The sequence below is a fragment of the Lagenorhynchus albirostris genome, chromosome 13, assembly GCF_949774975.1.
Source record: "Lagenorhynchus albirostris chromosome 13, mLagAlb1.1, whole genome shotgun sequence".
In the NCBI taxonomy this organism is placed as follows: domain Eukaryota; kingdom Metazoa; phylum Chordata; class Mammalia; order Artiodactyla; family Delphinidae; genus Lagenorhynchus; species Lagenorhynchus albirostris.
The window spans coordinates 6,010,590-6,037,768 of NC_083107.1; the positions used below are offsets into that span (position 1 = coordinate 6,010,590).

General features: G+C 42.1%; 1 protein-coding gene across 6 annotated transcripts in view; it reads right to left on the reverse strand.

The window, feature by feature from the left end:
• The window catches only part of NPAS2 (neuronal PAS domain protein 2), a 181,510-nt gene that overhangs the window by 60,201 nt on the left and 94,130 nt on the right, over positions 1-27,179 (reverse strand). For 4 of the 6 annotated variants that reach the window (XM_060168869.1, XM_060168872.1, XM_060168867.1 and 1 more), the window contains 2 exons: positions 12,105-12,253; positions 4,559-4,650 (listed from right to left, as the gene is read on the reverse strand). In XM_060168869.1, coding sequence (XP_060024852.1) covers positions 4,559-4,650; positions 12,105-12,253 — 241 coding nt within the window. The remainder of the gene's footprint in view (positions 1-4,558; positions 4,651-12,104; positions 12,254-27,179) is intronic. The other 2 variants (XM_060168870.1, XM_060168871.1) reach the window with 1 other exon arrangement.

A 27,179-nucleotide genomic window follows, 5' to 3' on the forward strand; every position in this document is an offset into this window, starting at 1 on the left:
CAACTGGCTCTATGGGCACAGTGATGAGATGGAGGAGATTAAAAACAAAGTCCACCTCCCCAAAAACAAATTTTTGAGGACGTAATACGCTCACGCAGACCATCCCTGTAAACTGTCACTGTTGCCTCACTGACTGTACTGTTAAAATAGCATCTTCTGCAAATATAGGAATTTTTCCACTTTGGGGGAAAAAAACCCCAAACTGAAATATGTGCTTAGAAAGTTCTGGAAACATTTTGTATGCACTCAGCTATATCCTCCTAGGGTGTTCCTGAGCATCTGCACAGCCAAAGGGCACGGATTCCTTCAGGGTACGAGGGTGTGGCCAAGTGCACGGCAGCAGTAAGCGGAAATAGTCCAGTAAGTGTGCAGAGAAGGGCACCCACCATCACCACGCACCAAAGTGGGAGTTCTCTTCACCAGGAAGATTAACATGTGGGTCACTTACTGTTGAACACTTACGTACTGCAGGATTTAAGACTGAAAAATATCTTAAAGCACATTTCTTAAGTGGACCTCATCCTCTTGGAATTCATCTGTGGTTTTCAACTGGGAGCAACTTTGCCCCCCTGGGGATATCTGGCAATGTCTGGAGACATTTTTGCTTGTCAGTTCTGGGGTGGGTGCTCCTGGTATCTAGCGGGTAGAGGCCAAGGATGCTTTGAAACCTCCCATCTACAACACACAGGATGTCCCTACAACAAAGAATTATCAGGTCCGAAATGCCAAGCGTGCTGAGCTGGAGAGATCCGGGATCAGACTTATGGCTCATGGTGAACACCGAGGTACATCCTAGTGAACTTTATTTCTTTTTCCCTTATGTATTTTTCTAAATTAAAAAAAAAAATCATAGTAGCAGTGCTCCTGGAAGTGAATTTTTTTGAACAGGTGGAGGCACTGTTGATGACGTCAGCTGGACCATTTTAGAAAAAGTAGATTAGAATATCGGGAAAAGCAGGAACAACATAAATTCTCTTCTTGCACAGGGAGCCCATGCCCTCTTGAAGTTGTAAAGCAAGTGGGTGTTAAAAAGCTGAAGGTATTTATAGATGGAAGATAACGCCCATTGGCGTTTTCCATCAAATGCACAAGAATTACACCGAGTCACTGCTTTAAGAATGCTCGCCATGGTTGTGGAAGTCCCATCCGCAGCATTTGAGAGGGACTCAATAGAACGTGACTGAAAAGCGATGTGCCCCTCTTATTGCAATGGGGCCTTTGGCAGGAGCTTCAGGGACGCCAGAGATGCCATAATGGCCTGAGTTTCATACCTGCCGCACACCAGAAGGAAACGAAACCACCCCTTTCTGCCAATTCCTGGCTCTGATAGAATGTTTTTTGTCTTCTGTGGGACATCTGGGCTAAGAAAAAAGATGGCTGTAGCTTTTCTGAACAAAATTCAGAAATACCACACACTTCCTAGTTGCCAGTCAGTAAGAGCTTTCCCTTTTTTGAGTTTACTTGTTCCAATGCTTATAGTCACCATCTTGGCCAGTTTACACTCAACCAGCTTGGCTGGTCTGCGACCAAGTCATTTTGTTCTTTCAAATTCCATAACTGTATGAATTCTCATGGAGTCTGGTTTGGGGCTCTTCTGGGAGAAGAGGGAAGAAGGAGGGATTCACATCCAGATGGCACCAGCAGTGCAGTTCCCTGGGGCCTGATGGGTTCTGTCCTGGGTTTCATCTTCATTTAGAAAGGAACCTCCTGGTTATGAAGACATGGCATCTGATTCCTCATGCTCCCTGAAATGGCTCTGAACAAAGGAGGGGGATATGCAGCTGGAATGGGACACACACTATGGAGAAGTTGCATCTTGGGAAATGAGAGCATCATCCTGTGGGAACCATCATGGGGAAGGTACAGGAGGCTCCAGTCACCCATCACCTGGCCTGTGTCTACTGAGGGGCAAGAGGGTAGAAGAGGAGGCTAAAACAGTCAGAGATAAGTCAAAAGTTCTAGTCGGTGGGTTTCCCATATGCCTCAAAGATGCAATTCACCCAGAAGGTCCACTTGTTGTATAGGCTTAATTTTGGGGTCCAATTCACTCATCTAGCATGATTTCCTTTAGACTGGCTTTAGGGAGTCTACACTGGGAGCAGAGGAAAGTGCATATCCATACAAATCTAAAATCTTCTTTTTCTAGAAATTTCAGTCTCCTAAGTCTCAGTTCAGCCCAAATTTTTGTCTTTAAAATAAAGACTGTTATGAGAGGCAAAGAAGGACACTACATAATGATCAAGGAATCAATCCAAGAAGATACAACGACTGTAAACATATATGCACCCAACATAGGAGCACCTCAATACGTAAGGCAAATGCTGACAGACAGAAAAGGAGAAATTGACAGTAACACAGTAATAGCGGGGGACTTTAACACCTCACTTACATCAACAGATCACCCATACAGAAAATCAATAAGGAAACACAGGCCTTAAATGACATATTAGACCAGATGGACCTAATTGATATTTACGGAGTATTCCATCTGAAAGCAGGGAATACACATTCTTTTCAAGTGCACATGGAACATTCTCCAGGTCAGATCACATGCTGGGCCACAAAGCAAGCCTCGGTAAATTCAAGGAAACTGAAATCCTATCAAGCATCTTTTCTGACCATAACGTTATGAGATTAGAAATCAGCTACAAGGAAAAAAAAAAAACTGCAAAAAACACAAACATGTGTTTTGGAGGCTAAACAATATGCTACTAAACAACCAATGGATCACTGAAAAAATCAAAGGGGAAATCAAAAAATACCTAAAGACAAATGAAAACACGATGATCTAAAACCTACGGGATGCAGCAAAAGCAGTTCTAAGAGGGAAGTTTACAGCGATGCAAGCTTACCTCAGGAAACAAGAAAAATCTCAAATAAACAACCTAACCTTACACCTAAAGCAACTAGAGAAAGAACAAACAAGACCCAAAGTTAGCAGAAGGAAAGAAATCATAAAGATGAGAGCAGAAATAAATGAAACAGAGACTAAGAAAACAACAGAAAAGATAAATGAAAACTAAAAGCTGGTATTTTGAAAAGATAACCAAAATTGATAAGCCTTTAGCCAGACTCAGCAAGTAAAAAAGGGAGAGGGCCCAAATCAGTAAAATTAGAAATGAAAAAGGAGAAGTTACAACCAACACTACAGAAATACAAATGACCATAAGAGACTACTACAAGCAACTATTATACATTGTTAATATAAACGTCCTGTTCTCTCAAATACTTTTGATACCCTAAAACTCCTTGCGGCGGGGGGGAAGTTGTGCTACAGACTTTTTAAGAGGGTTATATGCTAGAGGGTTATGTGTTTTAATTACTTTTCCCTAAGAATTAAAAGATAAAATGATTTCTGTGAAGTAGCATAATGATGCATTAATTCAACATGATATTTCACAAGCTCCTCTAAATTTAACATACTTAAAATGCATTGCTTCTGGAGAAAGTTCTGTATTTTCTTTAAATATAGTTCACATGCAGATTTAAGTATCTTTCATTTCATGCAAATGTACATTAATGCTTTTATATTTCATAATATTTGGACATCTTCATTCTGGCATTTTCTTACTCCAGTAACTTTCTGTTTTCTGCACAGTTAATCTATGTAAATTAACGTTTACATCAGTCTTATATAGGCACATAAGATGAGATCTAGACAGACAGATTCCCGAAGAGCCATTCTCTAAAACCCTGCCAGGAACCACAGACACAGCCAGTGTCTAACTTCCTCTGGCTGAACCCATCCATCCCAGGTTTCTTCTTCTAATTCAAGGGCCCAGACATGCCACGTCTGGGGCTTTCTCTCTGTCCACCATTGTATCCGAACACTCCCAGTCTTATCCCCAGTTCAGAAGTCAGCACCATCTAGATGTTTTTGCAGTGACTTATCCTCATCTGTACTGAGAAGTTTCACCCATAGAGAAACATGATGTTGAAGAAGGCCAGGCACTCAGATCGGTCAGATTCCCTCAAATCCAGCCCAGCAGATGGGCGTGGGCCCTTAACTTTCCGGAGGAAGAAATGTGAGCATCCTTCTTGGCACAGAGAGACCACGTGCTGGGTGGGGAGACACAGTCACGTATGGCTGATATCCACACGTCATGTTGATGCAATCGGAGATCAAGTTAAAAGCATTATTTTAAAAGAAGACTCTGACTTTCAAAATGTGTCCTACGAAGGGAAAAATATATAATTTCTGCATCATATTCTACATAAATACAAGGCAGAGACGTAATCCCCTCACTCTCCCTACCTCCAACTCTGTTCCTGCCTGGCTCCCCAACGAGGTATCCTCTGGTTGGGAGATGTGAGTGGGCTGGCAGTCACCATGGCAACGGTACACACTTGCATTGAGTTTGGGGATTCTCGCTTCTACTGCCCAACTCGGTAGCCAAAACATAAGCAAGAGCAGGCAGATTTTTCAAGAGTCTATCTGTTCCCAGCCCTCTTTGCAGGGTCAAGAACGGTTGTTTACTTTGGGCACAGGGTCTTATCTGGAGCAAGCAGCTAGATTTTAATTTGCAACCCGTTAAGCTAATTGGAAAGTGCATGTCACCTCCAACATCAGCTGGGTGAATTCTTCATTACTGAGGAATGAAGGCTTCCAGTCCTGCTGAATGTCACAGATTTCCGTTTGCGCTGAGACTTCTAAAAAAAAAAAAAGCATAAACAAGCTTTTAGATGGGAAGGCACCTAGAAATTGGAATTAATAGATGAAGCACACATTATTTCTATGTGATTTTGCGTAAATGTGTAGTTTAATGAAAGACGCTGATATAAGGACATACGTTACTCTGATTTCTGAGGACTGGGTGCTTTGGACACAATGGGCTTAAAAACACCTCTTGACCTTTTCACACCCCTTTAATGAGGCTTCTGTGAGGAGAGAAGCCCACCCTCTGCGCTGGGTGTAGTGCCTACAATTAGCAGGTGGTACCATGCCCTTGAATTTCTACATGACAGAGCCCATCAGCGGTTGGAGTTATGTGGTTGCCACCTCTCAAGGCAACAGGAACAAGGACAGGGATGGAGGGTCACATCCTTAAGCTGCTTCTTCATGCTCAAGGTGAAACAAAACGCTTTAGTGAGCTGGTATTTTCAAAATTCCAGAAACATCTTAGGTGCGTAGTATCTAACCTACTGTGTCTGTGCAGATTGTCATGTATTTTTCAGCATTTCCAGTTCCTGAAGTATAATGTGCTATACAAAAACATGTTACTTAGTTGCTTTTAAGGCCAGAATTTACTCTTCCCAAAACTTTTTTGGGTTAATCTGTACTTTGCCCGTTTCAAGTAACTACCTTGTTTGGAAGACGTTTTTCATATTTGTAAATTTAATAGTCATTGGTCTACACAGGACTCCTTAAACACTCTAGCTCTCCTGCCCTTTTGTCTTTTCTTTATCATAGTTGATTGAAATTGGTTTTTACTATTCATGACTTAGAATAATTTCCTTCTGCTTCACAACTCGGTAACTTCATGTAAATTCTTAGGATTTTTGTCAAGCTCGGGGAAACACCAATCAAGTTTCTTTCCTATAAAAACTGTAAGATTTCAGGGCATTTCACTTTTTTTTGGTTTACTGACTAATCTTCAAACCTCTTTTTTGTTTTTTAATTTTTATCTAATTTTTAAAGGTTACTCTCCATTTACAGTTCTTATAAAATATTGGCTCTATGCCCTGTGTTGTACAATACATCCTGGAGCCTATCTTACACCCAATAGTTTGTGCCCTGTATTGTCTACCCCCTCCCACCGCCACTGGTAACCACTAGTTTGTTCTCTATAGCTGTGAATCTGCTTCTTTTTTGTTATATTCACTAGTTTGTTGTATTTTTTAGATTCTACATATAAGTGATAGCACACACAGTATTTATCTTTCTCTGTCTGACTTATTTCGCTTAGCATAATGCCCTCCAAGTCCATCCATATTGCTGCAAATGACATTATTTCACTCTTTTTTATGGCTGAGTAATATTCCACTGTATATATGTACCATATCCTCTTTACCCAGTCAAGTGTTGTTGAACACTTAGGTTGTTTCCATGTCTGGCTTCTGCCTTTTTGAAAGAGGGTGCTTTATTAATAAAATATCTCTTATAAGATTATTACAGGGAGCTCAAATGCTATACTGAATATATTTGTTTTTCCTTCAGTTTATCCTCCATCTTTAACCAATGTTTTGCTCCACTTTATGTAGTAAGAGGTTTCTTTAGGGGTTATTTTCTTGGTGCTAAGAAAAACCCACGTAGCTATGATTTATCTCTTTACCTCAGAGAGAATCATATTCTGTTCAACAACTTCCTAGAAAATGCAAATTGTTCAGGCAGATAATCTATAAACTTAAACGAGAGGCATTTAAAGGCCTTCTCCTTTGACGCTGTGTTGTTGGTAGTTTCTCCGCAGGGAGTTTGGCCAGTTCATCCTGACATCTGAGTGAATGGATGTGAATGAATGAAAGTGGTCACTCCTGAATGAAGATGCTGTGAAGGGTGAGTTACACGTGTGACTCTGTAAACCTCCCCGAGTTCAGTCACCCCGCATTCCCTGCGGGGAAGAGATCTCCCTTCTTGATTTCTGAAAGAATATTTGCTGCTCTTGCACACAACTGAAGTTTTGTCTTTCATGATTTGAAAGGAGCACAAAAGAGCCACTAACGGCCATTGGTCACAGAACACAGGAAGAAACCCAGGAAAGGAAACCGTGGTGGACAGGTAGTCAGCCAACAGCACTGAAGGGCCACCAGCGGGGACCAGTGTGGGGACCCCTCTCAGCTGATGCCACCTGGCCACAGGCTGTGCCCAGTGAAAGGCATCCTGGGAAGCAGAGGCCAGGCGCTACACACACATCTGGGCCAGTTATCGTTCTTGGGTCCCAGCTGAGCCAAGAGGAGAGGGTGAAACTCCCAGTTCCTCAGATCAATGACTGCGACCCTTTTACCACTTAGAAAAGAGATGGACTTGCGGCTATGCTTATCAACGAACCCATAAATACCCTCCCCCTTTTCCCAACACATACGCTCTTCTGTAAAATTCCTCTGACCATCAGGATGAAACTGTAGGTTAATCGTTTGTCTAGGAGAAGAGTCTTTCTGGCAGCCCAAATCTGATATAGACAAGGACCATCCAACTTACATTTCTTTTAGCTCATTCAGTATGACTAGATACTTTCCACAGCAACAGCATAATACTACTGAAAGCTGCCATTTCATTCACTTTGATTTTCAATAATCTGATTACAGCCCTTGCAAGTTAAGGATCCATCCATAGCACGTTAAAAAATAGATAAAATGCCTCCGAGCAAGTTAAACTGGGAAATCGAATTCAGTGTTATAATCACATCTCTACTGGCATTTTACGGGAACAATATTACAAGCTATAGGTGACAGGGCAGGATTAGCAAAGCAATATCGTCAGAGTGGTTTCTAAACAGCAAGGGAAGCACAACCATCTGGGAGCGATTTTGCAGGGGAACATTGCAATCAGAAGCTGAACCCCCGAAGTCTACCAGAGTTCAAGTTGTACTTGTGCCCTAGAACGTTCACCTCCCAATAGCTCATGCTACGCATGAACAAGCAGGTACGATTTTAGGTTATATACGGTCAAGGAGTCGTCTGGAAAATGGGGCAGAAAATAGGCTGGATGGGGTAACTGTCACCCTGTCCAACAGGGACATTTCTCCTTGTTCTGCCGCCATCTCCACTCCACCCCCGCTCACTAAGGCAGACGTACGGAAGGGGTAAGGATGAAGACTAGAATTTGATGTTGGGAGAAAGTGACACTGAATCAGCTGAGACTCGCACAGGCAGAGGAAAGCACACAGGTCAGCCTGGTCTCGTAGAAGTAACGTTTCCACGGGTGTGGATAAGGCTGCCCCATATGCCTTGCTATCCACATAGTTTAGGGGTTTCTCTCCTGTAACAGATCCTGATGACACAACAGTTCCCTACAGAGAAACACGGTCAGATTCTCATTTTGAGTTGGATTACTCCAAAGAGAAAACGTATGCACTCCAGGATCAAGGTGTATCTCCCAGGCTGAGAAAACAGGGATGCTTGACAGATCATTGAGGAAAGAGCTAAACAATTATAACGACTACCTGCACCTCCTCATCATGCCTGACGTATCACGTGGTCCACCTTCAGCGTGAAGGCAGAAAGTACATCTAAATCCACAGTTCTCAACCCTGGCTGCACGCTGGAATCACCCGGGCAGCTTTAAAAATACTGATGCTTAGGCCTGACCCAGGGGTGAGCCGGTCAAAGGCTCTGCACACCCACAGCAGTAGTGTTTGCCTGTTTTTATGGTGTAAATTCTCAGACCCTGGCTGATTTCTAGCTGCCAACTTGATGTCAACTGGCTTGGAAAACTCTTGAAAATTTAACCATCACCTTTTGCAAGCTGGTTTGAGCCCGCTCCAGCTCACAACCTGGGTTCCACCCCTAGAAATTCTGAGGTGTTGGCCTGTGAGGTGTGACCCAGTTCCATGTATTTTTAAAAGCTCCTCAGGTGATTCTAAGGGGCCGCCAAGGGTGAGAGCCAGTAGTCTAAGTGGCCACACTAATCAGCAGCTATAGTGTAGCTATGACGTCTCTATCTGTAAGCGTCCCATAAATCATGTCTTGCGGAGAAGCAGTACGGTGTAACGGTAAAACCTTGGGCTCTGGACACAGAATGCCTGGTTTGGATTCTGCACCTTCCTGGCTGTCTGATAACAGTGGCTGAACATCTCTGTGCCTCGGTTGCCTCATCTGTGAAAAGGTACCAACCCAAGGGTCACTGTAAGGCTCCGATGAGATACACTCCAGTGAGTTACTCTATGGGGCCCTTAGAACAATGCCTGCCTGGCTCCAGGTGGGCCCCGAATTAATGCTAACCATGCTGTCCTCCACTCCACTGCAGATGCTTGTGGAGTTCATGTCCATCTGGATTATAAGTTACGTTATTGTTTGTTTTTTGCTTTAATCTAAATTTTGGTCCAACCGTGATGTTTCTCAATAAAATCTGTCTTGGATTTTCTATTTTCTTTTGAATGTGGAATAAGGATGAGGGAGATCTGGGGTTGATTCTGGTTGCGTTTCAGGGGGCTGTGTGGAGTAGGCCTTAGTCTTAAGAAGAAGGTGAGATGGACACAGGCACTCCTGGTGGTAGGAGGCTGCATTTCTGCTGACGGATCCTTGCCAGGTCCCAGATTTGACAATTCTGTAATTCCACAGTGGACAGAGCCCAACATAAATGTCACACTGATGAACCTGATCTCGGCTGTCCTATTTCTCAGTGGCACTGACCTAGTTTGAGTAATTTGCACACAATATCTTGGTAATCAAACCAACCTGCCCTTTCATTTAGCTAAATCATCATTTAGGAAATATAACCATTCTGCTTAAATTATTGGGGGCAATCAAATATTGCTGCAATCCTTTATTCTTGTTCCCGGCTTGACTGTTCTTCCCTGACTTTTAACAAAAGCAATTAACATATTCTTTACTCTCCCCTGGGCAGCCTTGGGGTAAAAAAAGGAGATATATCATTACTGTCACATTTGTAATAGGTATACACAATCATTACAGAAATAATAAAAGAATAACAAGTACAATGAAACTTTCTAGTGTCCCAGCTGTGCCCTCTTCCATGAAATCATCTTGTCTAGGGAAATGTTCAGTGAAGGAGAAGCATCACAGTAAGCACAGAAGATGTGTAATTATCTCCTCAGTAATCTGACATTTCTGACTTTAATATGTTTGGTGTCATGGCTAAGGAAAAAAAAAAAAGAATTCTGTTCTTGCTTGTTAGTAGCTCCTGAACCCTCCCCTAACTCTTCAGTTTTTTTGTACCATCCACAGGGGAGCAGGTGCAGGGTGGGCCGTGCTAAGAGGTAAAAGGGTTGGAAGGAGAGTAAAATGGAGACAGGATGATTTGAGAAAGACATGAGTTCAAGGATGGATTCAAGTAATAAGTTCGTATAATGGAATACTAGGTACCAATGAAAATGAATTAGCCATTGCGCTGGAAGAATACAGATTAGTCACACAAACATCATGTTCATAATGTATGATTGCATCTGAGTGAGGGCCCAACAGATGAAACCAGTCTCTGGTATTAGAAGTCAGCCAGAGAATACCTTTGGGGAAAGCAGAGGTAAATAGGAAGGGGCAACTATTGAGGAAGCTTCTATTTCGTGACCTGGGTGTTGGCTTCCTGGCTGTATTCACTCTGTCATAACTAATTCAACGGTACAGTTATGATCTGTGTATTTTCTGTATGAGTGTTATACCTTTATAAAGTATTGAAAAGTTAAAAAAAGAGTGGAGTGCTGGAATAACTAGATAGTCACATGTAAAAGGATGAATTTTGACTCCCTACTTTTACTCCATATACAAAAAATTAACTCAAAGTGGATCAAATATCTAAATGTTTAACCTATGGCTTATATCTAACTGCTTAAATTATAGCTTAAAATTATAAAACTATTAGAGGAAAATATAGATTTAAACCTTCATGACCTTCATCGACAACAGTTTCTTAGATATGATACCTAAAGCACAAGAAACCGCCACCACCACCAAGAAGATAAGTTGGATATCATCAAACTGAAAACTTTCCTATGTCAAAGGACATCATTAAGAAAGTGAAAAGACCACCCACAGAATGAGGCATGTATTTACAAATTATATATCTGACAAGGGTCTAGTATCCAGAAATCTTACAACTCAATAGCAAAAACATAAATAATCCAATTAAAAATGGGCAAACGATTTGAATAGACAGTCTCTAAAGAAGACATACAAATTGGCCATGTGCAGTAAGCCCAGGAAAAGCTCAACATCATTAGATACTAGGGAAATGGGAATCAAAACCACAATGAAATATCACTTCTTATCAACCAGGAAGGCTATAATAAACACACACACACAGTCAGACAATAACAAGTGTTGGTGAGGATGTGGAGAAACTGGAATCTTCATCCATTGCTGCTGGGAATGTAAAAATGGTACCACTGCTGTGGCAAACAGTCTGGCAGTTTCTCAAACATTTAAACACCAAGTTACCATTCGACCAAGCAATTCCACTCCTAGGTATACCCAAGAGAACTGAAAATATATATCTACTCAAAACCTTGTATAGGAATGTTCACAGCAGCATTATTTAACAGCCAAAAAAGTGAACATAGCCCAAATACCTGTCAACTGGTAAACAGATAAGTGAAGTGGTATATCCTCACAATAGAATATTATTTGGCCATAAAAAGAAATGAAACACAGATACTTGCTAAAATAAGGATGCTAAGTGAAAGAAGCCAGAAACGAAAGACCACGCATTGTATGATTCCATTTGTATGCAATGCCCAGAACAGGCAAATCTATAGAGACAGAAAGTATTCAATAGACCAGTGGTTGCCAAGACTTGGAGGGAGGGTGGAAATGGGAAGTGACTGCTAGTGGCGTACAGGGTTTCTTTGGGGGATGATAAAATTAGATAGTGTCTATGGTTGCACAACCTGTGAGTATACTAAAAGCCAGAGAACTATAAACTTTAAAGTAGTCAATTTCATGCTATGTGAGTTATACCTCAGTTAAAAAATGGATTTGATATTAAGTCAATTCATTATTTTTGATTACATTTTTCCATGGTATTTTTTTCCCCATGGTATTAATTTTTTCCTTCTACCTAAACTCTTTGGTAGAAGGCCAAAGAGCTTAGGGGCGGTGGCGGCAATGGATGGAGACACCAGTACCGTCTGATCCACTGGAAAATGAATACCTGGTCATGGCAGGGCTGTACGAAAAGGCTTGCTCTAGACATTTTTAATCAAGATGCTTCCATTGTTAGTGCCGCCCTGCTTGGGTTGGGTGCGACCTGTGAGTCTGCTCTGGATTCCCTCCTCTGGCTGAGAAAGCAGTTTGCGAGGTGAGTGTCCTGTCCCAAACCTGCTGGAGACAGGGTTTCTCTAGAGGGTGGAGCGCCTTGGAAAGAGGAAACCTATGACGGAGGAGATCGGGTTTGCTGGGGAGGGAGAACCAAGCAGCAAGACCAACTTGATGAAGTCATTGCCAAACGGAAATGGCAGGAACAGAGTAAAAACGGAGAGAAGCGTAACCATTACCATTGTGTTTCTGCAGGAATCCGATGACCTTCTCCAGCACGGTGGTCTTGTCCATCTTCCGCGTGTTGCCAGGCAGCATGGAGCTGAGCTCTTTGATGAGAACATTGAACTGGTCCCGACGCTTCTTCTCAGACTTGTTTCGAGAAGCTCTGTCAACGCAAAATACACAGGTTACTGGAACATTCCACCTCTGGAAGCCTTCCTTATGGGACGGAGGCACTTTTGGTCAGAGTGTGTTCTGCTGAGATCATCTAATCAAAACTTTTCAAGGAAAGAAACGTGCGCCATATTTCCGAGCTGAGTAACAGGGACAGAAAAGATGTTACGCTAGGCTCCTGGCCACAAAGAGAGACAGGATCAGTGAGTCATGCCTCAGATGCAAAATCTTACAGATCGGCTCTGTGGCCAGATGCTCTGACTCCAGAGAACAAATGACATGCTGATTATCACGATAAACAGCCCTGAGGGGTTTGCTATGACAGTCTGTCCTCAGGCCCAAACCAGGTCCCCTCCAACCCAGAGCGCCTAGCCCCTGACGCCAAGTCACGAGGGATAACCAGGCATCCTGAGTGTCCAGTAGACAGCCAGTGCCACCCAGGGCACACGTCCTGCCCACTGCCCCAGAGCTCATCATCCTGTTGGGGAGTCCAGGCACACCCCACACAAAACCATCTACAAGCCACGCACGGTTCAGAGGCAACGTGACAGGGACTGCATGTGACAAGCTGCTAAATGTTGCTGAACCCTTTTAAAAATGACATGGTGGAAACATCAATGCATGTTACTGAGTGAAAGAGCTAATCTGCAACGACTGCACACTCGAGGACTCCAACTCTATGATGTTCTGGAAAAGACAAAACCATGGCGACAGTGAAAAGATCAGCGGCTGCCAGGGCTTGAGGTGGTGGGGGAATGAACAGGTGGACACGGGATTTTCAGGGCTGTGAAACTAGTCTATATGATACTATAACGGCAGACGTGTGTCATATATTTGGCCAAACCCAGAGAATGTACAACCCCAAGAGTGAACCCTAGACTACGGTCTTTGTGGGACAGTGATGTGTCAATGTAGTTTCATCAGTTGCAGCAAACGGACCAGGCTTGTTGGTGGGGTGTTTGTAATCGGGGAGGCTGTGCATATATAGCGACAGAGAGCATATGGAAAATCTCTGTACCTTCCACTCAATTTTTCTGGGAACTTAAAACTGCTCTAAAAATAGAGTTTATTTTTTTTTTAAAAACGACACACTACACTGCACGCCTACAGAAGAGATCAAAGTGGAGCTGCTCAGTTTGAGGGGAAGGGATCTGCTCTGAGCCACTGAGGCACTGAGGCAGCCTGGGATCCCGGGAACTCGGATAGGAAATCGCGGCTGCAGGGGCTGCTCTACTAGACAAGGGACCAACCCGCCCCCCATAGCCTGAAGAAGTCTGAGAAGCTGTGGCACCCCAGAGGCCTTGATCCTTAGACACACCACAGGCCAACAGCCCCCTTACTCAAAGCTGACCCACCCCTCCCAAATTCACCCCAGATGGAGTCGTTCCAGAAAGTCAGCTCACCGAGAGAGAGCAAGGGCCACAGCTGCAGGGTCCATTGAACTTGCTGGTCCAGGCCCCCTGGGGCCCGGGGTCAAGGTGCCTGGAGCAGCAGATCACCCACCAGGAGGCCACTGGCCAACGCGTGGTCAGGACAGGATGCTGGTGGCCTGTGACAACTCAGCAGGTTCCCCTCAGAGGGGTTCGCCTCCCCCAGGGCAGGTACCAATATCCACAGATGTCAGTATCCCCATAGATACAGCTTCCCCAAACAGCCCTTAGAAACAGAGGCACACACGCCTAACGCCCTTTCCCTTGATGCTGTGATGGCCACAACCATTCCGCTTGTCACTGCCTAATTGCGCACGACCTGTCTTGGTTTCAACCCACCCGTATACAAGTCATCTTTTGCTGATTTCGTCTCAGTTTGGAGGGTTTCCTGATAACAGCTGAGGTAATTCTTCACAGCTCACCTAAGGCGTGTGGTAGCTACCCTTACCTAAGGGTCTCTTCCTTTTCCTGACTTTTCCCTCCTTCCTCTCTCTCCTTGGATTTCTGGGAGGACCCGAAATCCTCAAGGCATTTCTACAAAGGCCTCGTTCCTAGGCTAGTCACCATCTTCAAGTACACTCTCTCCCAATCTCTCCCACAGTCTGACTGCAGGTGTAGCAGTAAGATGCCGAGGTGCCTTTGTGCCTGTCCAAGGTGAAAAGCATAGTGTTCAAACACATGGGAGAGAAGAAAGGAACCTTTTAACTTTCTGAGTGACTGTCTATGCATTATAAATAATTTTTTGGCCTAGATTTGAAGAGTGACATGCAACCTCCTTAGTCAAAAAAAGCTCTGTTCCTGTCCTAGTTTGCCCATTATAAATTATTGGTGAGCAGATAACACCCAGCTCATTATGACTCTGTTCTCTTCTTCAGTGGGTATAATGACAATGAACACAGCCTGGCAGAGACAATGATGAAGGCTTATATCATTAGTGACGGGAACACAAGCTTGTTTCTGTCAGCCTCCGCCTGGGACACATGATGGTGCCCAGTGGAAATTGGTCAGTGTCAGCTGAATCCACAGCTCTGAGCCAAAAAGGAAAAAAAAAAAGCCTTAAATGACCTTATTTCTGATAAGGAGGTCTGCTCGGCAGGCCCCGAGACCACCACGCCTAAGGCACTGGGAAAACAGGTTGAAAGACACTTAAACGATCAGCCTTTGGGTTTGTTTTTTCCTTTAAGGCATTATTTATGTTCAGCGAAACGCATCCATTTTATGCGCATAGTTTGATGAATCTTGGTAACTGGAACCACCACCAAAATTGAGCCGTAAAGTAGCTCATCCTAAAAGGGTTTCTCCTGCATCTTCGCTGTTGATCTCCCCCGACCACAGCCCCGGGAAACCACTGGTCTGCTGTCACTGTAGTTGTGTCTTTTCGAGGATTTCATATAAATGGAATCAGATAGCACAGAATCCTTTTTTTTTTTTGCGGTACACGGGCCTCTTACACTGTTGTGGCCTCTCCCGTTGCGGAGCACAGGCTCCAGATGCGCAGGCTCAGTGGCCATGGCTCACGGGCCCAGCCGCTCCGCGGCATGTGGGATCTTCCCGGACCGGGGCACGAACCCGTGTCCCCTGTATCGGCAGGCGGACCCCCAACCGCTGCGCTGCCAGGGAAGCCCAGCACAGAATCTTTGACTTTTATTTAGCATAAAGTTTTGGCGATTCATCCATGCTGTTGTATATATTAATACTTCATTCCTTTTGACTGCTGACTAGTATTCAATTGGGCTGTTTCTACTTCGGGGGTATTAAGAATAATGCTGCTCTTATTATACAACACGGGGAATAAAGCCAATGTTGTGGAATAATTGTAAATGGAAAGTAACCTTAAAATTTGTATAAAAATTAAAAATATAATAACACTGAGTATTCATTTCCTTGTCTTTGTGTAGACACAGGGGTAAGTACAAAGGTATGAAACTGCTGGGTCATATCATAAGAGTATGTTTAACATTGTAGCATAGTACCGTACAGTTATACAAAATGGCTGTCCTGTTTCTGCATTTCCACCTGCAACGTATGAGAGTTCCTGTTGCTCCACATCCTTGCAAACACTTGGCATTGTCAGTCTTTCTTCACTTTAGCCACTGTAGCATTATCTCATTGTGGTTTTAATTGGCATTTTTCTCATGATGAGTGATGTCAGCATCTTTTCACATGCTTAACCCTCTTTCGTATATCTTCTTCTGTGAAGTGTCTCTTCAAATCTTCTGCCCATTTTTCAATTGGGTTGTTTGTCTTCTTTTTATTGAGTTTAAGAGAGAGAAAAAAAAGAGAGAGGAGGTCCAGGAGGAAGGGAAGGGGTGTGTGTGTGTGTTTTAAACATCCATTGATACAAGCCTCAGCCTTTGACTTTGAATGCAGGGCTCCAAGAGCTCCAGGTTAGCTTTTCTGATGTCTCCACGGGACACTGGTGACATCGATAACACTTGCTGGGCACTTACTATGTAACAGCACTATTTTAAGTGCCCTACATGTATTCATTCCTTTAATCCTCACAACGACCCTTGCAGGTAGGTACTGTTATCCTTCCCATTTCACAGGTGAAGCTGAGGCACTGAGAGGCTGTATAACTCCCAACGTCACAGGACTACGAAGTGGTGGAGAAGGCCAACTCAGGTGCCCATGCTATGAAGCACTGCACTCTCCCACCTCCCTCTACAACTCCCTCATTCTCTCCACATCTGTAACCCCTGGAAGCCCCGGTTCTATTCTCCATCATTGTGTTCTCTTCTTGAGAATGTCACATAAACAGAATCAGACAGCATGTAAACTTATGAGCTGGCTTCTACCCAGCACGATGCCTTTGAGGTTCGTCCAAGTTGCTGCACCTACCAACACCTTCCCCTTCTCATGGATGAGTAGTTTTCTACTGCATGGATGTAACACAGCTGGCTTATCCATTCACCTGCTGAAGGAGATTTGGGTTGTTTCCCATTTTCGTTCATAAGTAGAGATGCTGTAAACATTTGTGTACAGGTTTTTGTGTGAACCTAAGTTGTCAGCTCTCTGAAGTAAGTAACCTGGGAGTAGGATGGCTGGATCACGTGGAAAGTGTATGTTTAACTTTCTAAGAAACCGCCAGACTGTTTTCCAGGGTGGCGGTACCCTTTTCTCTCTTGCTAGCGATGTAGAAGTGATCCAGATGTTCCACATCCTCAAGGGGAGTTAGTATTGTCAGTACTTTTTGTTTTAGCTCATCTAAGAGATGTGCAGTGCTATCTCATTGGGCTTTCATTTGCATTTTTCTAATCGCTAATGATGTTGAACATCTTTTCATGTACTTTTATGCCATCTGTATATCCTCTTTGGTGAAGCATCCGTTCATGCCCTTCGGCATTTTAAAATGGGGCTGTTTGTTTCCTTACTGTTGAGGTTTGAGAGTTCGTTATATATTCTGATACAATCCTTTGTCAGACATGTGATTTGTCAATATTTTTCCAGCTTGCCTTTTCATTCTCTTAAGAAGTGTCTTTCACGGAGTAAAAGTTTTAAATTTTGATGAAGCCCAAGTTAACCATTTTTTGCTTTTTATGGCTTGTGCTTTGGTGTCAGATCTAAGAACCCCTGGCCTAACCTCAGGCCACGAAGATTTTCTCCTGTGTTTTCTTCTAAGAGTTTTACACATTTTACCTTTAGACTTATGATCCATTTTGAGTTATTTTTATAACATGTAAGGTTTAGGTGAAAGTTTGTTTGCATATGGCTGTCCAGTTTTTCCAACTCCACTTTTTTGAAATGACATTTCTACACTGAATTACCTTTTCACCTTTGTGAAAAATCAATTGGTCAACTTTATGTGATTCAGTGTCTGGGTTATCTATTCTCTGTTTGTTCCAGGGATACGTGGAGCTTTCCCTCCACCAGTACCATACTGCGCAATTACTGTAGTTTTATAGTAAGTCTTAAAATTAATAATGTGATTCCTCCAACTTTATTCTTTTTCAAAATTATTTTGACCATTCTAGTGCTTATGCCTTTCCATTAAATTAAAAAAAAATTATTTTATATTGGAGTATGGTTGATTTCCAATGTTGTGTTAGTTTCAGGTGTACAGCAAAGTGATTCAGTTATACATATATCTATTCTCTTTCAGATTCTTTTCCCATGTAGGATATTGCAGAGTAATGAGTAGGGTTCCCTATGCTATATAATAGGTCCATGTTGATTATCTATTTTATATATAGGAGTGTGTATATGTTAATCCCAATCTCCTAATTTATCCCTCCCCTCCACCTTTCCCCTTTGGTGACCATAAATTTGTTTTCTAAGTCTGTGAGTCTGTTTCTATTTTGTAAATAAGTTCATTTGTATCATTTTTTTCCAGTTTCCACATATAAGTGATATTATATTGTCTTTCTCTGTCTGACTTACTTCACTTAGTATGATCATCTCTAGGTCCATCCATGTCGCTGCAAATGGCACTATTTCATTCTTTTTTAATTTGATCATTCTGGTGCCTATGCCTTTCCATTACATTTTACAAGGAATTTGTTTGGTTTTTTTTTTTTGCGTTATGCGGGCCTCTCACTGTCGTGGCCTCTTCCGTTGCAGAGCCCAAGCTCCGGATGCGCAGGCTCAGCAGCCATGGCTCACGGGCCCAGCCGCTCCGCGGCATGTGGGATCTTCCCGGACCGGGGCACGAACCCGTGTCCCCTGCATCGGCAGGCGGACTCTCAACCACTGCGCCACCGGGGAAGCCCCAAGGAACTCGTTTTTATCTACAAAGAGTTCTGCTGGGATTTTGATTGGAATTCTTTTAAATCTATGGACCAATTTGGGGAAAACTGATATCTTTACTCTGTTGAGTCTTCCAATACATAAATACATTGTCTTTCCATTTACTGAGGTCGTCATTGATTTCTGTCATGAGTATTTTGCAGTTTTTACATACATATTTCACACGTTTTATTAGATTTATACCTAAGTATTTCATTTTGGGGGATTGATTATAAATTATGTTTTTAATATCAGTTTCTAATAGTTTTCATAGCTAACCTATAGAAAGATGATTGATTTGTGTGTTTTAACTTTGTATCCTGTGACCTTGCTAAATTCACTTATTAGTTATAGGAGCTTTTTTTTTTTTTGGTAAGTCTCTCCGGATGTTCTATATAAACAATCATGTCATCTGTGAATGAGGAAAGTGTTGTTTCTTTTTTTTCCAGTCAATATGCCTTTGATTTCTTTTACTGTCTCATTACTCTGGTTAGAACTAGAAGCATGATGTTGAAGAAAAGTCATGAGAGCAGATAATTTTACCTTGTTTACCATTTTAGGGGGAAAACATTCAGTCTTTTGCCATTAAGTATATTAGCCATAGGTTTTATGTAAATGCCCTTATGCCTTTTACGTAAATGCATAAATAGGAGGAAATTCCCTCCTACTCCTAGTTTGCTGACAGTTTATATCATGAATAGAAGTTGAATTTTGTCAAATTCCTTTTCTGCATCAATTAATATAATCATGTGGTTTGGTTTTTCTTCCATAGCTTTCAAACTTGGTGGGTTACACTGATACACTGACTGGTTTTCAAATATTGTATAGCCTTATTTTCCCTGGATAAAACTCTGCTTGGTCATGATATATTTGATAGGCAGATAGATAGATATAGATAGACAGATGGACATGATTTGCTAATGCGTGGTTGAGGATTTCTGCATCTATGTTCATGAAGAATATTGGTCCATAGTTTTCTTTTCTTGTACTGTCTTCTTCTGGGTAACGCTGGTCTCACAAAATAAGTTGGGAAGTATTTCCTCCCCTGGAGGAGACTGTGTAAAATTGGTGATAATTCTTCTTTTAATGATTGACAGAATTCATCAGTGGAACCATGTGGGTATGGAGATTTCTTTTTCACAAGCTTTTAAACTACAAATTCAATTTCCTTATTAGTTACAGGATTCTAGGCTTTCTATTTCTTCTTGTATGAGTTTTGGTAGTTTATAGTTTTTGAGTAATTGGTTCCTCCCATCTAAGTTGTTGAACTTATAAAGGTTCTGTTGTTCAAAGAATTCCCTTATGGTCCTTTTAATGTCTGAAGGGTGGTGCAGTGACATCTCCTCTATAAAATTCCTGCTATTGGTAATTTATGTCTTTTTTTTTTTTGTCATTCTTGCAATAGGCTTACCAATTTTACTGATTTTTTAAAAATCACCTTTTGGTTTCACTGATTTTTCCCTATTATTTTTGTTTTCACTCTTATTGATTTCTGCTCTTATATCTATAATTTCCATTCTTCTTCTTGTTTTGAGCTTACTCTGCTCTTTCATTTCTAGTTTCTTACAGCAGAAGCTTAAGTTCTTGACTTAAGACCTTTTCTCTTTTCTATTAGGAACATTTAATGATATAGCTTTCCCTCTAAGCACTGCTTTAGAAGCAACCCACAGGTTTTGCTATGTTATAATTTTACTCTTGTTCAGTTCAAAATACTTTCTAATATTCCTTGAGACTTCCTCTTTGACCCTTGGATTACTTAGAAATGTATTGTCAAAAAAGTGCTATCTTTTTCTCCCCCCCCACTATATTTCTGTTTCTAATTTAATTTCAGTTCATTAGACTTTTTTACATTTGTTTTGTGAAGAAGGATTTGATTTATCTTATTGAACGTTCAACGTGTACTTGAAAATAATGTGTATTCTGCTACTGTTGGGTGGAGTTTTCTACAATTGTCAAGCATATCTTTTTGGTTGATAGTATTTTTTAATTCTTCTATATCTTTACTGAATTTCTATATACTAGCTCTATTACTGAGAAAGGCATATTAAATTCTTGTCACAGTTCTTTAGGTTGTGCTTTATGTATTTCGAAGCCCTGTTGTTAGGTATATACACATATAGAACTGTTATGTGTTCTTAGTATACTGACTCTTTATCATTATGTAATATCACTCTTTATTCCTGGCAATTTTCTTTGCTATGAAGTATACTTTATTTTATAGTATTTTATTGCCACTCTGGCTTTCTTTTAATTAATTTATGTGGTATATCATTTTCCATAATTTTACTTTTTTTTTTTGTTTGTTTTTTTTGTTTTTTTTTGCGGTACGCGGGCCTCCCACTGCTGTGGCCTCTCCCGTCGCGGAGCACAGGCTCCGGACGTGCAGGCCCAGCGGCCCCGGCTCACGGGCCCAGCCGCTCCGCCGCATGCGGGATCCTCCCACACCGGGGCACGAACCCGTGTCCCCCGCATCGGCAGGCGGACTCCCAACCACTGCGCCACCAGGGAAGCCCCATAATTTTACTTTTAACCTAGCTATATCATCATATATAAAGTGAATGTCATGTCATTTTAAAAAATCCATTCTGAAGATCTGTCTTTTACTTGGCATGTTTAGGCCATTGCATTTAATGTATTATTTATATGTTTGGATTTAGGTATACCATCTGTTTCCTGTTTTTTCACTTTTTGTTTGTTCATTTGTTTTTTTGTTGTTCCTGTTTCTCCTTTCCTGCCTTCTTTTGGGTTTATTCCATTTTAATTTATCTAACCCATGCAGCTACAGTCAATTAATCTTTGACAAAGGAGGCAAGAATACACAATGGGAAAAAACATTCTCTTCAGCAAGTAGTGCTGGGAAAGTTGGACCGCTGCTTGTAAATCAATGAAGTTAGAACAAACCCTCACACCATACACAAAAATAAACTCAAAATGGCTTAATGACTTAAACATAAAACATGACACCATAAAACTCCTAGAAGAGATCATAGGCAAAACATTCTCTGACATAAATCATGCTAATGATTTCTTAGGTCAGTCTCCCAAGGCAATAGAAATAAAAACAAAAACAAATGGAACCTAATGAAACTTACAAGTTTTTGCACAGCAAAGGAAACCATAAAGAAGATGCAAAGACAACCTACAGAATGGGAGAAAATATTTGCAAATGATGCAACTGACAAGGGCTTAATTTCCAAAATATACAAACAGCTCATACAACTCTACAACAAAAAAAACAAACAACCCAATCAAAAAATAGGCAGAAGACCTAAATAGACATTTCTCCAAAGAAGAAATACAGGTCGCCAATAGGCACATGAAAAGATGCTCAACATTACTAATTATTAGAGAAATGCAAATCAAAGCTACAAGGGACCACCTCATACCAGTCAGAGTGGCCATCATCAAAAAGTCTACAAATAACAAATACTGGAGAAGGTGTGGAGTAAAGGGAACCCTCCTACACTGTTGGTGGGAATATAAGTTGGTGCAGCCACTGTGGAAAACAATATGGGGGTTCCTCAGAAAACTAAAAATAGAATTACCATATGATCCAGCAATCCCACTCCAGGGCATATATCCAGACAAAACTATAATTCAAAATGATACATGCACCCCTATGTTCATGGCAGCACTATTCACAATAGCCAAGACATGGAAGCAACCTAAATGTCCACTGACAGATGAATGGTTAAAGAAGATGTGGTACGTATACACAATGGAATACCACTCAGCCATAAAAAAGAATGAAATAATGCCATTTGCAGCAACACGGATACAATTAGAGATTATCATATTAAGTGAAGTAAGTCAGACAAAGACAAATACCATATGATACCACTTATATGGGAAATCTAAAATATGACACAAATGAACCCATCTATGAAACAGAAACAAACTCCTAGACACAGAGAACAGAGTGGTGGTTGCCAAGGGGGAAGGTGTTGGGGGAGGGATGGTTGGAGTGAGCAGATGTAAGCTTTTATATATGTGATGGATAAACCACAAGGTCCTACTGTGTAGCACAGGCAACTATATACAATATCCTATGATACACCATAATGGAAAAGAATATTAAAAAAAGGAATGTATATATATATATATATATATATATATGTATAAATGAGTCACTTTGCTGTACAGCAGTAATTAACACATTATAAATCAACTATACCTCAATTAAAAAAATAAATATCTACTGTGTTTTTATTTACTATATTTCTTTGCATAGTTTTTAGTAATTAAGGATTATAATAGAAAAACATCTTTTCAGGGCCTACTTAGAATATTTTGCCATTTCAAGTGGAATGTGGAAACTTTACTCCTAATAATTCCCTTTACCCTCCCCGTCTTTATATTGCAGTTATGTTACATACGCTGAATCAGATCTACATATGCTGAATCAGATCTACACGTGCTGAATCAGATGTACACGCGCTGAATCAGATCTACATACGATGAATCAGATCAGATTACTTTTTTCCCCAAATGTCAGACTATCTATTAATATTATATTTAGGCAGATATTTACCATTTCTGTTACTCTTCCTATTTCATATCCCATGTTTCCATCTGGTATCATTGCCTTTCTGTTAAAAAAGAAATCCTTTAGCAATTCTTTCAGAGCAGGTCTCTTGATAAGAAGCTTTTTTAGGTTTCCTGCATTTGAGAATATCTTCATTTACCTTCATTTCTGAAGGATATTTTCACTGGATATATAATTCTGGGCTAATGGTTCTTCTCTTTTGACATTTAAAAAATATCCTGCCGCTACTAGATGAGAAATCCATGGTGCAATGGAGGAGCTTCAAGATGGCGGAAGAGTAAGACGTGGAGATCACCTTCCTCCCCACAAATACACCAGAAATACATCTACATGTGGAACAACTCCTACAGAACACCTACTGAACGCTGGCAGAAGACCTCAGACCTCCCAAAAGGCAAGAAACTCCCCACATACCTGGGTAGGGCAAAAGAAAAAAGAATAAACAGAGACAATAGATAGAGACAGGACCTGCACCAGTGGGAGGGAGCTGTGAAGGAGGAAAGGTTTCCACACACTAGGAAGCCCCTTCGTGGGCGGAGACTGCGGGAAGCGGAGGGGGGAGCTTCCGAGCCGCGGAGGAGAGCACAGCAACAGGGGTGCGGGGGGCAAAGCGGAGAGATTCCCGCACAGAGGATCGGTGCCGACCGGCACTCACCAGCCCGAGAGGCTTGTCTGCTCACCCGCCGGGGCGGGCGAGGCTGCGAGCTGAGGCTTGGGCTTCGGTCGGAGCGCAGGGAGAGGACTGGGGTTGGCGGTGTGAACACAGCCTGCAGGGGGTTAGTGCATCATGGCTATACGGGAGGGAGTCCGGGGAAAAGTCTGGACCTGCCAAAGAGGCAAGAGACTTTTTCTTCCCTCTTTGTTTCCTGGTGCGCGAGGAGAGGGGCTTAAGAACGCTGCTTAAAGGAGCTCCAGAGACGGGCACGAGCCGCAGCTAACAGCGCGGACCCCAGAGACGGGCATGAGACAGTAGGGCTGCTGCTGCCGCCACCAAGAAGCCTGTGTGCGAGCACAGGTCACTCTCCACACCCCCCTTCCGGGGAGCCTGTGCAGCCCGCCACTGCCAGGGTCCCGGGATCCAGGGACAACCTACCCGGGAGAACGCACGGCGTGCCTCAGGCTGCTACAACGTCACGCTGGCCTCTGCTGCCGCAGGCTCGCCCCGCACTCCGCGCCCCTCCCTCCCCCTGGCCTCAGTGAGCCAGAGCCCCCGAATCAGCGGCTCCTTTAAGCCCGTCCTGTCTGAGCGAAGAACAGACGCCCTCCGCTGACCTACACGCAGAGGCGGGGCCAAATCCAAAGCTGAACCAGAGGAGCTGTGCGAACAAAGAAGAGAAAGGGAAATCTCTCCCAGCAGCCTCAGGAGCCGCGGATTAAATCTCCACAATTAACTTCATGTACCCAGCATCTCTGGAATACCGGAACAGACAACAAATCGTCCCAAATTGAGGAGGTGGACTTTGGGAGCAACGATATATGTACATTTTTCTCTTTTTGTGAGTGTGTATGTGTATGCTTCTGTGTGAGATTTTGTCTCTATAGCTTTGCTTTTACCATTTGTCCTAGGGTTCTGTCTGTCCGTTTTTATTCTTTTACTTAAAAAAAATTTTTCTTAATAATTATTTTTTATTTTAATAACTTCATTTTATTTTACTTTATCTTCTTCTTCCTTTCTTTTTTTTCTCCCTTTTATTATGAGCCGTGTGGAGGACAGGTTCTTGCTGCTCCAGTCAGGCATCAGGACTGTCACGGAGGTGGGAGAGCCAAGTTCAGGGCACTGGTCCACCAGAGACCACCAAGCCCCATATAATATCAAACGGCGGAAATCTCCCAGAGATCTCCATCTCAACACCAAAACCCAGCTCCACTCACCAACCAGCAAGCTACAGTGCAGGACACCCTATGCCAAACAACTAACAAGACAGGAACACAACCCCACCCATTACCAGAGAGGCTGCCTAAAATCATAATAAGTTCACAGACACCCCAAAACACACCACCAGACGTGGACCTGCCCACCAGAAAGACAAGATCCAGCCACATCCACCAGAATACAGGCACCAGTCTCCTCCACCGGGAAGCCTATACAACCCACTGAACCAACCCTTAGCCACTGGGGGCAGACACCAAAAACAACGGAAACTACGAACCTGCAGCCTGCGAAAAGGAGACCCCAAACACAGTAAGTTAAGCAAAATGAGAAGACAGAGAAACACACAGCAGATGAAGGAGTAAAGTAAAAACCCACCAGACCTAACAAATGAAGAGGAAATAGGCAGTCTACCTGAAAAAGAATTCAGAGTAATGACAGTAAAGATGATCCAAAATCTTGGAAGTAGAATAGAGAAAATGCAAGAAACATTTAACAAGGACCTAGAAGAACTAAAGAGCAAGCAAACAGTGATGAACAACACAATAAGTGAAATTAAAAATTCTCTAAAACGGATCAATAGCAGAATAACTGAGGCAGAAGAACGGATAAGTGACCTGTAAGATAAAATAGTGGAAATAACTACTGCAGAGCAGAATAAAGAAAAAAGAATGAAAAGAATTGAGGATAGTCTCAGAGACCTCTGGGACAACATTAAATGCACCAACATTCGAATTATAGGGGTCCCAGAAGAAGAAGATAAAAAGAAAGGGACTGAGAAAATATTTGAAGAGATTATAGTTGAAAACTTCCCTAATATGGAAAAGGAAATAGTTAATCAACTCCAGGAAACACAGAGAGTCCCATACAGGATAAATCCAAGAAGAAACATGCCAACACACATATTAATCAAACTATCAAAAATTAAATACAAAGAATATTAAAAGCAGCAAGGGAAAACCAACAAATAACACATAAGGGAATCCCCATAAGGTTAACAGCTGATCTTTCAGCAGAAACTCTGCAAGCCAGAAGGGACTGGCAGGACATATTTAAAGTGATGAAGGGGAAAAACCTACAACGAAGATTACTCTACCCAGCAAGGATCTCATTCAGATTTGACAGAGAAATTAAAAGCTTTACAGACAAGCAAAAGCTAAGAGAATTCAGTACCACCAAACCAGCTTTACAACACATGCTAAAGGAACTTCTCTAAGTGGGAAACACAAGAGAAGAAACGGACCTACAAAAACAAACCCAAGGGCTTCCCTGGTGGCGCAGTGGTTGAGAGTCCGCCTGCTGATGCACGGGACACGGGTTCGTGCCCTGGTCCAGGAAGATCCCACATGCCACGGAGCGGCTAGGCCCGTGAGCCGTGGCCGCTGAGCCTGCACGTCTGGAACCTGTGCTCCGCAATGGGGGAGGCCACAACAGTGAGAGGCCCGCGTACCGCAAAAAACAAACAAACCCAAAACGATTAAGAAAATGGTCATAGGAACATACATATCGATAATTACCTTAAACGTGAATGGATTAAATGCGCCAACCAAAAGACACAGACTAGCTGAATGGACAGAAAAACAAGACCCACATATATGCTGTCTACAAGAGACCCACTTCAGACCTAGGGACACATACAGACTGAAAGTGAGGGGATGGAAAAAGATATTCCATGCAAATGGAAATCAAAAGAGAGCTGGAGTAGCAATTCTCATATCAGACAAAATAGACTTTAAAATAAAGACTATTACAAGAGACAAAGGAGGACACTACCTAATGATCAAGGGATCAATACAAGAAGAAGACATAACAATTGTAAATATTCATGCACCCAACATAGAAGCACCTCAATACATAAGGCAAATACTAACAGCCATAAAAGGGGAAACTGACAGTAACACAATCATAGTAGGGGACTTTAACACCCCACTTTCACCAATGGACAGATCATCCAAAATGAAAATAAATAATAAAACACAAGCTTTAAAGGTTACATTAAACAAGATGGACTTAACTGATATTTATAGGACATTCCATCCAAAAACAACAGAGTACACGTTCTTCTCAAGTGCTCATGGAACATTCTCCAGGATAGATCATATCTTGGGTCACAAATCAAGCCTTGGTAAATTTAAGAAAACTGAAATTGTATCAACTATCTTTTCCAACCATAACACTATGAAACTAGATATCAATTACAGGAAAAAATCTGTAAGAAATACAAACACATGGAGGCTAAACAATACACTACTTAATAACCAAGAGATCACTGAACACATCAAAGAGGAAATAAAAGAATACCTAGAAACAAATGACAATGAAAACACGATGACCCAAAACCTATGGG